A 17,697-nucleotide genomic window follows, 5' to 3' on the forward strand; every position below is an offset into this window, starting at 1 on the left:
ATCATAAAACTTTGTAAGTTGATGCATCTTGGGTCCTCAAAAAAGGTCAACTGAAAAGTAGGTCACCATGACCTACTTTTCAATTTATATGACTATAATTAAATATTTCAGGTACTAATTGGCTTAGAATCATCAAACTTTGTCAGTTGATGCATCTTGGGTCTTCGGAGTAGGTCAACTAAAAAGTAGGTCACAGTGACCTACTTTTGAAAATTTATGGCGTTAATTAAATATTTCGGGTACTAATTGGCTTAGAATCATCAAACTTTGTCAGTTGATGCATCTTGGGTCTTCGGAGTAGGTCGACTAAAAAGTAGGTCACAGTGACCTACTTTTGGAAATTTATGGCGATAATTAAATATTTCAGGTACTAATTGGCTTAGAATCATCAAACTTTGTCAGTTGATGCATCTTGGGTCTTCAGAGTAGATCGACTAAAAAGTAGGTCACCGTGACCTACTTTTGAAAATTTATGGCTTTAATTAAATATTTCGGGTACTAATTGGCTTAGAATCATCAAACTTTGTCAGTTGATGCGTCATGGGTCTTCGGAGTAGGTAGACTAAAAAGTAGGTCACCGTGACCTACTTTCGGAAAATTTATGGCTTTAATAAAATATTTCGGGTACTAATTGGCTTAGAATTATAAAACTTTGTCAGTTTAGGTGTCATGGGTCCTCGGAGTACAACAACTGAAAAGTAGGTCACCATGACCTACTTTTGAAAATTTATGGCTTTAATCAAATATTTCGGGTACTAATTGGCTTAGAATTATAAAACTTTGTCAGTTGATGCGTCTTGGGTCCTCGGAGTACAACAACTGAAAAGTAGGTCACCGTGACCTACTTTTGAAATTTTATGGCTGTATTTAATATTTTCAGGAATTATTTGGCTTAGAATCGTCAAAATTTGTCAGTTGATGCATCTTGGGTCTTCGGAGTAGGTTGACTGAAAAGTAGGTCACTGTGACCTACTTTTGAAAATTTATGGCTGTAATTAAATATTTTGGGTACTTATTGGCTAGAATCATCAAACTTTGTCAGTCAATGTATCTTTGGTCCTCGGAGTACAGCAACTGAAAAGTAGGTCACGGTGACCTACTTTTGAAAATTTATGGCTTTAATTAAATATTACAGGTACTAATTGGCTTAGAATCATCAAACTTTGTCAGTTGATGCATCTTGGGTCCTTGGAGTAAAACAATTGAAAAGTAGGTCACTTTGACCTACTTATAAAATTTTATGATTATAATTTTAAAAAATATTTTAGGTATTAATTGGCTTAGAATCATCAAACTTAGTTGATGGGTCCTCAGAGAATGACAAGTGATAAGTAGGTCACCATGACCAACTCTCAGGTACTAATTGGCTTAGAATCATCTTGGGTTCTCAGAGTGTGAATTGGAATTTCAAGGGTTTATGTAAATATAAAGGATACTTTGAGGCTTCAAATAGAAGTGATAGGTTGTACAGTTTATCAGAAGAGCAATTCAAGGCCCATGGGCCTCTTGTAATGAATCTAGTCAATACAGGAAGTTTACATATTGTTTTTCATCTCATAAAAAAATTCAGCTCCAGTCTCTTGTTAAAATGCCCGAATCGGAAGGGAAGATTCAGGAATTATTTTGTGTCAGCCATGATTTGACGTGAACCTCAAATGAAATACTGTTATGACACCTTAAGACATAGATATATTAATACTTATAAATGAGTCAACAACTATAATCTTTGTGATATATTCTGAATTATCCATAATTCAATATCTTATTTTTATTTTTTTTAAATTTCAGATATGCAATTAGAGGTGCAAATCGCTAGGGATTCTATTGTTGCGTCATTGCTATACATAACTTCAGTCTATGTTGTCACGTAGGACATGACCATTGTTTATTAAACAATTATCACCTGGACACCTGCAATGAAAGCGATGCGTTTTTAAAAAGAACTTTATTAAAACATATTTCAGTCGGAAGCACATATAAAAACGTATTTTGTAACATTCAAGAAAATATTCATAAGACATAAATATTAAAATGTTCATTTAGCACATCATCATGGGCACAGCACTGATTGTTCATTGCACTAGCTAACTAAAATAATTATCAATGGATACCAAGAACTGTTTAATTATGCAAAGCCAAACCTTTGACACTAATATCGCTTGGGTATGATTTTTGTTTACGTAAATACGGACACACGCTTGTTATGCATTATACTGGTAAGCATAACTTCATAACACGCTTGGAATTAATTTGAAAAGAAAATAATCAGGTATTTCTTTTATCATCTCTGGTTAGATAATTATTTAAAAGATTAAATTTAAATGTTCACACATGCACACTTATGATACGTAGAGTAAAAAAGCTGACTTGCTACTTTCGTTTTAGATTCGTAAATTTTCTTACTTTCATCTTTAGTTACTGTACTAGAAAAATTAAAGTCACATCCAATTTATGCATTTTTTGGATGCGCATTTTACATAGGACCTGCGTTTTTTTCAGGATTTTCACCCCAACTTTGGGGGTGCGTCTTTTACACCATTGCGGCCAATACTCGCGACTTTACGGTACTCAGGTGAGCGTTGTGGCCCATGGGCCTCTTGTTTTATAGTAGAACAACAATACATGTATAACAAAAAACCTTAAAATGTAGTTAAGTTGAAATATTTACATCCACAGAATATTATTTCCTTTATTTCTTACAAAAACCATTGCCGTTAATCAGTCCATAAACAACACTAAGCAAGCCACCAGCATAGATTTCTTAAGCAAGCTGTTCCATCAATTATGCATACAGTGACATACTCATCTATAATACAATATTTAACATATTTAATTTACTTTGTTTTTTTTTTTTATAAAGATATAAATATAAACAATAAAATGTCTTTGTTTGTTAGTACGGGAATGAACGTCGCAGCTATTGCAGAAAAAATTCACATTACCCGCTGATGCGGGTTATGTATTTTTTCTGCAACAGCTGCAACATTAATTCCTGTACTAACAACCAAAGAAAGCATATTATTGTTTAAATAAATTTACAAAGCACTATGTAGAAAGAACTATATGCGGTATATGCACATTTTTGCCCCCACAAAAGTCATATTTTGAAAATTTCTTGAAATGTGCTGAATTGTGTATATTGTGTGAGAAATCTAAATTAACAAAAAATATTAGAGTTTCGAAGTAGATTATTGGCAACTTTTGTTTCTATGACGTCACAAACTATTCGGATTTTGTGTTATTTTTCAGAAAAAGGAAAAAATGGACAAAATTTATTCAATTTTTACTATAGAATTTATAGAGTGCAGGCCTGCTCAAGAACAATAATTACATATTTCATTGATATTATCATTCTACACATTATATCAAAATATTGAGTTGGAGCAGACCTGCGCTCGATGACTTTTACTCAAATTATCGACGTAATATACACTTTTTCTGTATAAATCATTGAAATTTTGAATTTACGTCATCTTTCTGACGTCATATCTAACATATGGCGTCATGGCTTATGAAAATATTCAGTGCTTTGAAGTCTGCAGATATTCCCCTGTATCAGAACATAATTACATATTTCTCCGTCAAAGTTTGATTTTGGGGGCAAATATTGGTTATTACCGAATATAGTCCTTTAGAATAACTTTTAACATTCATGAAAACAAGAATTTTGCACCATATTAATTTGCTCAATTTATGAATATTTTCAGTTTGAAAAGTGTTGCTGTGAATTAAAACCTACTAAAAAAGTAAGTCCAAGCAGGAAATTGTAATAAATGAATACAAAGTTTATGTTTTTAAAAACAATTTAGTGAAGCTATAGGGATTTTACGAAGTTAATGTTATTACAATGTTTTTATTCTCTGCAGACTCCAGTGAAAGGACAATTTGCTGTTCCTAAGAAACTGACTCCCAAGAAGTTGGCTTCCAAAAGAGAGAGAAATCAAACTCGGACATTTACCAAGAAAGATATTTTAACACTTGTAAGTACTCTTCCATTTGATCAGTTGTCTGACTTTTATTTGGGATTATGTGATTAGAGATGTTATAGGTCATTGTACTGCAAAGTTGAATACAAGTAAATTTTGTTAGAATAAAGTATGGATAATTGTTTTCCTGAATAACAATTGTAAATGTCAATGTTAATTTCAAATGTAAATTTCAATGTCATTTTAATAATAATCAAATTTTATGTGTTTATGTGGAATATGCTATTTGACTTGCAAAATGCACCCTTAATATTTGTTAAATGATATAAATGTGTAGAATTCAACTATCTCTTGCACTCAGAAATCCACATAGATACCAACCGTTGTAGTAACATTTATTGTTTCAACCTGTTAAATTAATAAATATTTATTACAAAATAAATAGTAGTTCTTTAATTTCAGGACAGTATGTTGATAAATGTACAATTCTCATTATTATTTTAAACAAATAACTCGCACATAAATCATGTTTTGCCATTTTTGGAGGAAATGCATTTCAAACTGGATATCACAAGGTTAATAATAAAATCCAAAACTATATGGATGGATTGTAAAATCCCGTAACGCACACTGGTTACATCTTACTTTGAATTTAAAGTCTCCAACTTTGTGAACGAAAAAAAATTACAGTTAATCATGTATATACTTTTGATTAATTTTTGGATTCCAAGAATTTGGAATAATTTAATCTTTTTCCAGCATATACATGGTACTTGTGAATAAAACAAAGGGAAATTAATAACAATATGACTATATTCCTGCATTTTTCCTGCACTCTGGATTCTGTCTAATGTGACCAATTTTCACGGAACCACTGTATCTGGTTTTGACAAATTATGTTGTAGAACTTTGATCAGTTAATTTTGTGTTGTGGTATGCACAACTTTGGAAAAATTTAAATTGGTATTTTAAAAAAAATTAGAGCATAGTATGTTGAAATACTCCTGATACTCAGGTGACCATTAACACCTCTGATTCTTTTTTTTCAGAAGAGAAAAAGTGAAGAAGCAGCAGCTGTTACAGGGACAGACAATAACTCAACAGTATCACAGACTGACGACATGAAAATTCCCCAGACAACAACCTCCTCCTCAGGAGGCATAGAGAAGTCATCCACTGAGAAGCCTATGGAAATCTGTCCTCGTGATACAGAAATTCTTTATCAAAGAATCCCAAATGAAGAGTCTGGAGCAGAAGAAGCTCTATTATCAGATAAAGAATCTCGAAAGAAAACTGGAATACATACCGAGTCAAATCACAGTGATGAGAATGCACCATTACAAACAGATCATGATGTTCTAGCAAGTCCAGAGGATAGAATTCCTGTTTTAGCAGGTCCAGTGGACAGAGCGCCTGTTCTACAAAGTCCAGAGGAAAGGGCACCTGCACTAGCAAGTCAAGAGGACAGAGCAACTGTTCTACAAAGTCCAGAGGACAGGGCACCTGCACTAGCAAGTCAAGAGGACAGAGCAACTGTTCTACAAAGTCCAGAGGACAGGGCACCTGCACTAGCAAGTCCAGAGGACAAGGCACCTTTTCTACCAAATCAAGAGGTCAGAAAATCTATTCTAGCAAGGATAGAGGACAGGGGACCTGATCAAACAACTCCAGAGAAAACTTCACCTGTTCAAGCAAGTCCAGAGGACAGAGCACTTGTTTTACTAAGTCAAGAGAACAAAACAGCTGTTCTAGCAATTCAAGAGGACAGAGCACCTGTTCTACTACTTTCAGAGGACAGGGCACCTGTTCTTCGAAGTCAAGAGGCTGGAGCATTTATTGTAGCAAGTCATGGAGCACCTTTTCTAGCAAGTCAAGAAGATGAAGCTCATGTTTTAGCAAGTCAAGAGGACAGAGTACCCATTCTACCAAGTCCAGAGGAGAAAACACCTAAATTAGCAAGTCAAGAGGAGAAAACATCTGTGCTAGGAAGTCCAGAGAACAGGGTACCCATTCTTGGTAGTCAAGAGGACAGAGCATCTGTTTTGGTAAGTCCAGAGGACAGGGTATTTGTTTTAGCAAATCTAGAGGTCATGACATCTGTTTTAACAAGTCCAGAGGACAAAACACCTGCTTTAGGAAGTCCAGAGGACATGACACTTGCTCTAGCAAGTCAAGAAAACACAGGCCCTGTTTTACCAAGTCCAGAATACAGAGCACCTGTTCTTCCAATTCAAGAGGATGGAGCAAGTGTTCTAGTGAATCAACAGGCCAGAACACCTGTTTTAGCAAGTTCAGAGGACAGAACACCTGTTCCAGGAAGCCAAGATTACAATCCTCATATTTTAGCAAGTCCAGAAGACAAAATACCCATTCTACCAGGTCCAGATTATAATACACCTGAACTGGCAAGTCCAGAGGACAGAGCACCTGTTCTACCAAATCAGGAGGACACAACACTTGTTCTAGAGAGTCAAGAGGACAAGACATCCTTTCCAGCAAGTCCAGAAGTTAAGACATCCCTTCTAGCAAGTCTAGAGGACAGAGCACCTGTTCTGGCAAGTCCAGAGGACAAGGCACCTGTTCTAGCAAGTCCAGTGGACAGAGCACCTGTTCAAGCATGTCAAGAGAACAAAGCACACTATTCTGCAGATCAAGTGGACAAAACACCTTTATTAGAAAGTCAAGAGGACAGAGCACCTGTTCTAGCAAGTCCAGAGAACAAAACATCTGTACTAGCAATTCAAAAGGACAGAGCCCCTGTTCTATCATATCCAGAGGACAGAGTACCTGTTCTAGCAAGTCCAGAGAACAAAACATCTGTACTAGTAATTCAAAATGACAGAGCACCTGTTCTATCATATCCAGAGGATAGAGCATCTTTTCTATCATGTCCAGAGGACAGGTCACTTATTGAAGCAACCCCAGAGGACAGAGCACCTGTTCTAGCAACCATACCTAGTCAAGAGGATGAGGCACCTTCTGATGGAGATTTAGAAATGGTTTCTTGTCCAGTTACCATGCAGATTGCTACAAGAGAAAAAGCAGTGGATAGTCAAACTTGTCCAGAGACTGAGTCTTCAGTTCAGCAGGAAGATGCAGCACAAACAAAAAACATGAATACTAATTCACCTGACATAAGTAATTCATCTGAACTGAGTTGGTCCTCTCATCAGGAGCAGAATGCAGAGACAGTCAGTACTACAGTTAAGGAAATACTTAAGAAACCATGTGAACCTGAAATTGAGAAAGAAAAGAATTTAGACTTGTTACAAAGTTGTGATGAATATGAGTCTGCCACAGACAGTAATACAAGTAATCTTTTATATGAATCAGAAAGTAAACCTGATTTTGTTTCTCATGAGATGGTTACTACTGTATATGCTAATGAAGTGACTCTTTCAGCTGAAAATAACTTAGATGGATCTCGATTCGTTTTGTCAGACTCAATAGATTATACCTATGATGAATCTGAGATGGACAATGATTTCTTATTTGATGAAACTGATGACAGAGTTGTTGTAAATGAGGTGCAAGAACAGGAGGCAGATGTTGAGAAAGAGAATGAAAATGATATTCTGATGGAAAAAGATGTGGTAGAGGGTCTTCATGGATCTCCTCAGAAGCTGACTTCTCTGTGTGATGGAAATGGCCAACATCAAAGTGTAGAACTTCAACAGGTATTTACTTCTGAAAAGGATGGTATTTATACAAGTGATAAAGAAGAATTCAGAAATGCAGCATTAACTTTTGAAAAGTATGGAAAAGGTGCAGATCAAGAAGAATATATACAGACAGCAGTGACATCTGTTCTAGATCAAAGTGGTGAAGACTGTATTCAGGAGTTAACCTCTGAGAAGGATGTTTATGAACAAGATCAGAGTAAAGAAGAGGATGAACAGACAGTTACTTCTCAGAAGGATGTGTATGAACAAGATCTGAGTAAAGAAGAGGGTGTACACACTGTTACTTCTCAGAAGAAAATCCAGGAATCAGCAAAGAGTAATCAAGAGTTTGTAGAAGCAACAACATCCAAGAATAATGTGTATGAATCAGATAAGAAGATTGATGAGGGTGCACAGGCCTTTTCAGATCGGGGTAAAGAGGAAGAACAGGCATATTCCTGTGCTATTGAGAAAAATTTATATGAACCAAATCAGAGTAATGAAGAAGTTGTACAGGCAACAACATCTGAGAAGAGTTTTTATGAACCTGAGAAGAGAGTAAATAAACCAGATAAGAATGTTGAAAAATGTGAACAGGCAGCAGTAACATCAAAAAGCCATAATGAAAACCTAAATGGTATGTAGCTTGAATATAAAGAAAATTTTTTTTTTCACAATTAACTCATTTGAGACATAGGCTCAAGTAAGCATTTCTGATCATAATTTTTCTGCATGACTATGTATTTGTGGACTGATGCTGTAAAATTAATACTATGTACTAACAATCTTTATAGGAAACATAAAACAGCAAAAGTTTAAGAGGTGTGAAAAATATTAGCTTGATATATTGGTAATCTGCCGATTTATTCTCAAATACAAAGTCATTGCACTTGTGCCATTGAATTATCTTAATGTTCCACAACATCATCATTGCTTCTCGGTGTCCACTCTATTTGCCTCACCATACTTTTCTTGGTGAGATAATCTAGAATTAAATATTGATTGAAAGCGCTCTGGTATGTATGACTAGAATTTGCTAAACAGTTGATTTCAATGCACAATATTGTAAAGGGATATGTACAAAAGAGGGAGATCCTTTTCTTGACTTTAGCAGCTTAATTCTCTTGTTAGAGTTCAATTTCTACCACACACGAGCAATTTTACTTTCAACTTGAATGACTGGGCACCACGCTGCGAATCAGCATTCAACATGTCTTTCCTCTCTCTGAATCTTTTTTGTGGCATTTAAAAACAGTCATTTAAACTGATTTTGCCTCTTCCTGGCCTGTTTAAACATTTTCAAAGTCTAACAATGTGACTTTCTGAATGAATTTCAGGAAACGGTAACCCTAGCCCTTTAATTTCTACCGTCATGTTCAACCACTAGTTTTTTTTAACCACTCTTATATAGAATTTACGATAAGATCTCATACAAATTACAAAATGAGGTGAAAACTGTATATTGTACGAATTGTATCATGTCACATGAGTGACTTATCTTGACAAATTGGATTACAAATGCTCATATATCAAAAGGTTCATCACAAGTAGACTCATGGTCAAAATACATCGTAGTTTGAGGTTGGGCCGCATGGTAAAAACATTAATTTTTTATTCAAAGATAAAACGTTTAAATAATTAATTCTGATGATAGGAAGTATATTGTTACATAAATGTGTAAAAATTGAGAGGTTTTGATTTTATGGTGCCAGTCCACGAACTTTTTGATAATTGATAACCCCTTGTACATGGATGTAGTTTAAAACTAAGTTTCCAAAAAGAAGCATTGTGTATAGAGGGGGGAGGGATAATATTTTACAAATGGAGGGATATACATGTACACTACTCTTTTTTTCCCCAAAGGGAGATACAAGAATATGTAAAAAAAAAAAAAAAAAAAAAAAATAGCATGATTTTATATGGAAATCACCTTTTGGTGAAGATAGAAGACTAAGTTAAGATGTGTTCTTGTTTACTTTCAGTAGATGAGCCAGTGTTGACTATTTCTCCACAGAAAGTGACCAGGACCAGCTTTCTGTTAGCAGACTCTGTAGACTACAGTGTAAATGATTGGGTGGATGAAGATAAAGCAGAGAATGAGGAAGACAATGTGGAGGATAAAGATAGAGCAGAGATTGAGGAAGACAGTGGGGAGGATGCTGTACAGACAGAAACCAAAAATGTAACAGAAGAGTTCAATTGTACTGAAGGTGACGGGGAAGAAAAATGTTTTAATGATAACGATGATGGATTTAGTGAAGTATGGGAAGAAGAAGTGATGATGAGCATGGAAGATGAAGAAGTGAGGGAAGGATATCAGAACAAAGAGATGAAGACTGGGAAGGACATTATTAGTGAAGAGATGATAGAAAGTATAGAACAGAATATAGATCGGGATGACATGGAAAATGTCAGGAAAGGGGAAGATCAGAGTGAGGAGGAAGGGAAGAAGAGTGTGAAGAAGCAAGAAGAGGAGGGAGAACAATTAAATGAGAAAATACTAAAGGGGATGATAAACAGTGCTAGTGAATTATATGATGGAGTCAATGGAAAGGACAACATACAGAAAGTGAATTTTATACAAGATCTAGAAGAACTTGTTGATGAAGTAGGTGAAGATGGGAAGAGAATATTGACTGTGAGGGCTGTTACTGATGAAACAGACCAGGAAAAGGGGGATGAAAGGGTTGTCAAGGAGGAAAACAATGATTCAGAGATCGATGAAGACCTTAGAAATCCTTTGTCAGCAGATGATGAATCTCTAAGTGTGGATGAAAAAGATGAAGAACAGAAAAATGTGGTAATCAAAGCATGTGAAGATTTAGAGGGAGGGATCTCAGATACTGGTGAAGGAAACCCTGAAGTATATCCTTTGATGGATAATGATGTAAAGAGATGTATAGAATGGATTATCAAAGTGGTGGAAGACCAAATGCAAAGTCATCTCTCGGCATTAACTAGAATAGGGAACTTTGATGATACTGAAGAAAATGGTATCATGGAGATTAGTACAGACATATCTGATGAAGCTTCTCATCTGAGTCAGACGAAGTACTTGGGCACCTTGGAAAAAATAATGGTCCAGTCTGAAAAAGTTTTACCTCCAAATGAATCTGAAACCCAAGTACAGATTGTGGACACGTCGGACAAGGTACTGCAACATCAGACTGAGGACCCCAGACAGGGGGAGTGTATAATAGGTAAGTCTGACTTTAGAGATTCTATTGTGATTAAACTTTCTTTTCTCTCAAATACTGAAAAGAATGACATTTTCCAAGATATCAGAAGTGAATCTTCTAATCTCCTTTCTTTAATATCCTCATCTTGTTTGTTTTCATCCTCAGATCATCATTGTTTCTCTTGTAATGTCTTCAAAGTTAGATATTTAAGATTTAAAAAGCAGATTTTCTATAGCATGTTTTAAAAATCTTGAAGGTTTCAATTTTACAGTATGCTACAGGAAATATTTATTGCAAACTTAATTAGTCTCTTATATTTTCACTATGCTTAAAAATGCTTTTAGATCAAGAAAACGTTTTGTAAAATATTCTTTGACTTCAGTCTTGACTTTGACGTGCACACTAATTACAGTAAAGTTGCACATGTATATCTTGCCTAAAGTCTTATAGCAAATAATACAAATTCCTGTAGAAAAATTATTCAGGGGTTAACATTAAACCCTTTTTAAAGCTTACAAATAATTTGTGATAGTTTCACTATGAATATGATGAAGTGATAACATTTAGACTGAGGCCCTGATGGCTTTGGTGTTTTTCTTTAAGGATCTGTGAACCATCAGAGTGAAGACCATCCTAAACCTGTAGAGGATACAGAAGTAAAGAAGAATGTATTAAACTCCAGCTCTGGAGTAAGTTTTACCCAAGAAGCTTCACTGTCACACTCGCAAGTAAAAAGCCCAAACAGGCCCGATCATGTTACGGACGGTTCATGTGTGGAGAGAGATGTTTGTAGTGATGTAATATTAAGCAAAGGTGTGATTGATGAAGACATTCATATACACACAGATTTGAGTCCAGATATTGAGCACACCATTGAACAGAGGGAGAGGGTGAGTGAGATACAAAGCAGGTGGGAGGATGTGGGTCAGGATGGGAATGAGGAGACAAATGACAAACTGTCTCCTGACGATCAATGTAATCTGAAGTGTCAGGAAAAAAATACTGAAGAAGTGGAAAAGGATGAAATGTCTAGCAATAAGGAAACAGATTTACATAAAGATTGTGTTTTAAAATCAGAGTTGGAAGTTGATGAAGAACCAAATGGTGACATATATAGAAGTAAAGATTTAGAACATGAAGACATTATTGAGAATGACAAGTTAGACAAAGAAAAGTTGGAGAAAGATGAACAAGATGTAAACAATGAAATGATAGAGAAAATGGTTTCCAATGAAGGCAATGCAGAGACAGAATCTTGTGCAGACATGATGGAGCCTTTAACATCCAGTGTTACTTCTAGTGATCTAGTTTGTACCTTTTATATTGATCCTAATCAGTTAAGCTGTTCCACGGAGAAATCTAGTTCAGTAAGCAATAGTTTGGATCGTATAAATTCAGTTGGTTCAGACCAGATCAGCTGTCCAGCAGAAGAATCCGATGTAGTAAGCAATAGTCTGGATCTTATGAATACAGTTGCCTCAGACCAGATCAGCTGTCCAGCAGAAGAAATGGATGTTGTAAGGAATAGTATGGATGATCAATCAGTTGAATGCCTTCATTTAAGCTGCTGTGTGAAAGAATCCAATATGGTAAGCAGTAACCTGGAAAGCAAGTCAGATGATCTGCATCAGCTCAGCTGCTCCACTAAAGAGACTAATTCAGTAAGCAATAAACTTAATGATGAGTCAGCTCATCCAAATCAATTAAACTCGTCCACAGATGAATCTGATTCAGTGGACAAGAGTGTCAGTGTTCAGTCAGTTGATTCTTACCCGGTAAGATGTTTAGCAGAAGAAGCCGATCCAGTAAGCAATAACCTTGAATTTAGTAACTCGTCTGCTTCACATGGGTTAAAGTGCTCAACTGAGGAGACTAATTCACAGAATAATGTTGATGTTCATAAACTAAGCTGCTCCGCAGTTAACAGTAGTGCGGGTGTGAATTCAAATGATGGAACACCACTTATCTGCCCCACGAAAGAATCCAATTCAGGAAGCAGTGTTGTACATGTCAGTTCAGTTCATTCACACCAACTTAGCTGTTCAACAGAAAATTTTGATCCTGTAAGTAATTATCTGGATGATTCACATGGAAGCCATGAACTCCACTCTGTCAGAGAGAATATTCCGAACAAATCCAGCTCAGACAGTCAACAAGATGAAAGTTGTGATGCTGAGGACAGGAACTCTTTGTTTAACATTAAAGATGAGAACTTATGCTGTAATCCTGACAAAGGGAAGTCTGTGGAGAAACAAGATTTTGAGGAAATTTCAGACATGATTTTACCTGAAAATGCAGCGGAGAAAGACTCTGATATAAGGACTTCTTCAGTCTCTGAATCAAAAGCAACTAAGTGTGAGGTTGAAATAGGATCTGATGCTGAAAATTCTGTTTTTCCCACTGAAGATGCAGAAGGATACAGCCTGTCTGGAGGAAAAGTTCCAACCACAACCTTAACAGAAACTGTTTGTACAAACCTTTTAGAGGAATCTTTGGAATTTTCTTCTGAAAAACAGGAGCAGGAAGTGTTATCAAAGAGTCGGAAAAGAAAGACAACAGAAACTGAGACGCCACCATGTGGAGGTGGTATTCCAGCAAAGAAACAGAGACTCCTCTCTGAGGAGGAGATTAAACCAGTGAAGAAAATAGTTTCTAATTTCTTCAAAATTCGAGCATACTGGGAAGAGAGGAAAGAAACTGATAAGAAAGTTTTAAGATGTGATCTGGTGAGAAATCTTGTCAAACATTTCTTTCTGGTGAATTCCTCTCCAGATTTACAAGTGCAGAGTAAAGGTGAAGTAGAGAGTAATTCTGTGACTACTGGCTCTGCGAAAATGATTGTATTGGATGATGGTTTATCTGACAAAGACTCGAACAATAACAGTGGACAGACTGACCAACCAGGAAAAGGATTGACCAGTTCCTCAGCTGAGCTTCTTGACGAGAAAGTCAGGTGTGGTATTGATCATGAGTCTTGTCCAGATGAGACCCAGGAAGAAATCAGGGAAGTTTTAAGTCTGTCACAGGAGTCTTCGTCAACCTTGACCAGTTCTCAACAAAAAAACATTCCCATTTATCAGGCATCTATTGAACAATGCTGTGGTATTACCATGGAAATGGGTAGACCAAATTCTCAAGGGAAAAATGTTATGGACACTCAGGATAGTTCTCTAACTTGTGAAGTACAAACACAAGCAGATAATCTGGAAATTGATGTGGAACAAGACCAGGAACATGATTCAGATCAGACCTACTTGGATGAAGACAGTGATCAACATAAATATCCAGGAGAGGGTGACATACATATTGTGAGTGGTAGAGGAAGATCCATCACTACTGAGTCAGAGACAAGTCAAATGAGTGAATTACTTCTGGAAAATGTTGCTTTTCCTGATGTAGGATTAGATGTGGAGGAAACTGATGGTTCATCGCCTGAGAATTCCATCTCGGGAGTACAATCAGTAACAGAGGATTCCATTGGAAATGAAAGCTTTCCTCAGGTTGGGGAAAATTTTGAAGCAGCCAAAACAGAAGGTTCTCCAAGGAGTTTACATTCTTCTACCAGTATAGATTACACCGCAGAGTATTGTGCTGGAATTGTGGATTCATCTAATGACCTGCAAGAGCATGAAAGTGAGAGCTTTGAACAACAAAGTGACCGTGATGAAAGACTGATAAACAATAAAGATTTTTCTGAAGATGGTTCAGAAGATCACAAAGTGTTGGAGTCTAAGGCAGATGAGCAGAATTCCGAGGAGAGCAGAGGAATAAGTGAAGGTACTGTTGGATATAGTGTAGAACATCAGTCAGGGAGTAGTGAGTTTGACTCAGAAGCTATAGAAGTTCTCAGCACAAAGTCTACCAGTGAAAGCGAGTTAGAAATGCTGTATGGTCGGTCATCCAAAAAGCCTTGCAGATTATATAGCTCGTCTGACTCAAGTCAGGAAGTCACATGCACAAGTCCACGCAAGAAGCCTTGCAGATTACAAAGCTCTTCTGACTCGAGTCAGGAAGTCCCATGCACAAGTCCAAGCAAGAAGGATTCTATTATTTTGAAAGATGCCATTATTAAAGTGTCAAAATTGGAAGTCACTCCCACAAAACAGGAGGAATGTATGCAACAGTGCAGTTCCAAGGATGAAAATGATGATGAGGAAGATGGTAAAAAAGAATACAGGAGCCGTCTTCCAAGGCTTGAAAGTGACAGTGACTTGGAAATAAAAGAAGAGAAACCTGCCTTGTCATTGAAGTCTTTAGATGATATCCACATTTCCTTGTCTGATTCCAGTAGTGATGAGTTACCTGAGGTATTGTTTCTCAGAGAGGAGAAGGCTGATCCTGCTTTATCTGTGTCATATAATAGAGCACTGACTATAAAAGAGGAGCCCACCACCCCAGCAAAAACTCCTGCACAGTCTAAAGCTTCCCAGAGGTTGGAGAGGACACCAGTCAAATCTGCAGATGGTTCAAGTCCAAGAAAGGTACTCAGAAAAAGGTTGTCTTTGAAGAGGACACCATTGAAGAAGGAGAAGGAAGGTAAACTAACTCCTACACCCAGAAGAAGAAGTCCACGAAAACCAAAGAAGAATATGGACCAAAAACCAGTGAAAAGTATGTACATTGACAGTGACATAGAAATTGTCTCTGGGTCAGAGAGTGATACAGACTTTACTCCTTCAAGGCTGAAGTTAAAACAGGAAGTTGTCAGTGGATCAAACAGTGACTCTGACGGGGACTGCAGTAAAAGAAGACTCACTCAGTCCAGACAAGAGTTATCTGGACGTAGGAATCGCACAACGCTCAACTCCAACCAAACAGAAAATGAAAGGCCAGAGACATCTAATGAACAAACGGACAACGAAAAACCCATGCCATCTAATGATGAGGAGGATGGAATAGAGAGGATTTATCCATTACATGAAAACGATGGAATTAAGAAGATGCATCCATTACAGAAACTGTCCTCTTTGGAAAGTCAAGGTACTTATTTATTTTTTTTTTATGTATATAAGAAAAAAATGTCATAACTGCAAGACCATGTAAATCATATTGAAGCATCCACATGTTGTGTGGATTCAGACCTTTTTAGACCATGATATGGGGTGACAATTTTTTCATGCTAATATAACAATTTTTTTTTAAAAAATCTGAGGAGGAACAGCAAGGCTGAAGTTATTCAGGTGAGCATTGTGGCCCATGGGCCTCTTGTTTGTATACTGATCCTGATTTTTAATTTTGTTTTTTTCTGTTAAGTTATTTTTTTTTCTAATAATGAAGACTTGAATTTTAGGAGTGAAACGGTTCACCGCGGTATCGATGCACCGCGGTATTTTTTCTCGGTTTGATACACGGTGCAAAATCTCTAATTTTCGGTTCGGTTCATTTTTCGGTCGGGATCGTTATTCAGTCGGGTTTGGCATAAGGTATAACACGTTACTCAGAATAAATAAGTATAGAAAACGTAAATGTTTGATGATTGATAGCTTGTAAAATAATTTTTGACAGTCAAATAATTTTAATCAATTTCTTCTAGTGAATTTGCAAATAAAATTCGTAAAATATGTGACTAGATTTAGAAAAAGAAAGCATAAAACTACGTAGAATTTGTTTCCTTCTATCAAAATGTATCGTATCGAAAATAACCGAACCGAGACAAAATTATACAATACGTATCGAACCGTGAAGGAGGTGTATCGTTTCACCCCTATTGAATTTAGAAATTAGTTTACTGTGGCCTTACCTGTAGTACACTTGTAGATACTAAATGAAATCTCTATATATCACTGACAAAATAGTAAATGTGATTTTTTTCCCTCTAGACTCTTTAGATTTAAAAAATAATAGCAATTTAGCATTCTTTTTAAAGTTTGCTGGATAATTACTATGGAGAAGTTGAAATCCATTTAATATCTTAATCTGTTGTGGCGCATTGGATGTTTGGGTGCTCTTAAATGCTCTGATACTACAGTACAGCTCACGAGTATCTTCCGGAAAACACCGGCCACGGCGGACCCTTGGTCCACGCTTTTGCGTGGACTTTGAAAAATGTCGATGTCTTTGATGTTTCGTTTTCAGCGCAAAGCTGGCGACACGGTGTGTACACGGTGGGACACAGTGCGTTTGCTCCTTGGAACTCCGTGCTGGTTAATTAACGTTAAGTGGTTTGAAATTACTTTAAAATAATTCATTGAAGATTTTAGAATAAAAATCATTGAAATGCATATCATCCGCAGCATGCATTTTCCTACTTTCGATATTGTACTGACGTGTCAATGAATTTAACAAAGACGGAATTTTACTATGCAGTCAGCAATCTTGTGTTATTTGGAAGATATCTTCTTAAATATTATTTTGTTTGTAAAACAAAAGCTAAATCTAAATTTAAAAAAGATAGGAAAGGAATATTCTGCATTTGTACTATGCTCAGGAAATCCATGTGGAATTGTCAATTGATTATCTTATCCGACGTACTTTTTTTTTAAATTATAAATTACTGTAGAAACTGGTGTATATGTAAATAATTACTACATCAAAATGCGATACAGAAAATATATTGTTTAATTTAATTTGAATCGGATGAAAAAAATAGCTATGAAAAGATTGACTTAAATTTCCGTCCTGTAATGGAACCCATATTGAGATGAGACCCAATGTAGTCTCTGTGTAATGAGTAAATCTCTGCCCAGCCCATCAGAAAAAATGAAATGTTGATATTCAGGTATTGAACATGCCCCACTTTTTCATCTGTGTCTGTTTGTAATCGTTCAGAATTATGTTTAAAATATAAACCTTAATATTTAACTTGCATTTTGTGTACAGATCGAAGCATTATGGGCACAACATTTTTCACAAAACTTGTCGCCAAGAATAATCACAATATGTAAACGATAAGATGTAAAACGTTATAATTATGCTCAACAATAATGTCAA

General features: G+C 36.2%; 1 protein-coding gene across 1 annotated transcript in view; it reads left to right on the plus strand.

Moving 5' to 3' along the window:
• The window catches only part of LOC133197070 (uncharacterized), a 62,303-nt gene that overhangs the window by 8,910 nt on the left and 35,696 nt on the right, over window positions 1-17,697 (plus strand). Inside the window, exons 4-9 of the mRNA XM_061332910.1 lie at window positions 3,708-3,746; window positions 3,867-3,980; window positions 4,976-8,225; window positions 9,571-10,788; window positions 11,371-14,695; window positions 14,759-15,747. Coding sequence (XP_061188894.1) covers window positions 3,708-3,746; window positions 3,867-3,980; window positions 4,976-8,225; window positions 9,571-10,788; window positions 11,371-14,695; window positions 14,759-15,747 — 8,935 coding nt within the window. The remainder of the gene's footprint in view (window positions 1-3,707; window positions 3,747-3,866; window positions 3,981-4,975; window positions 8,226-9,570; window positions 10,789-11,370; window positions 14,696-14,758; window positions 15,748-17,697) is intronic.

Source organism: Saccostrea echinata, unplaced genomic scaffold (assembly GCF_033153115.1).
Source record: "Saccostrea echinata isolate AGI-Se365-2 ecotype Australia unplaced genomic scaffold, CSIRO_AGI_Sech_v1 ptg000030l, whole genome shotgun sequence".
NCBI classification, from domain to species: Eukaryota; Metazoa; Mollusca; class Bivalvia; order Ostreida; family Ostreidae; genus Saccostrea; species Saccostrea echinata.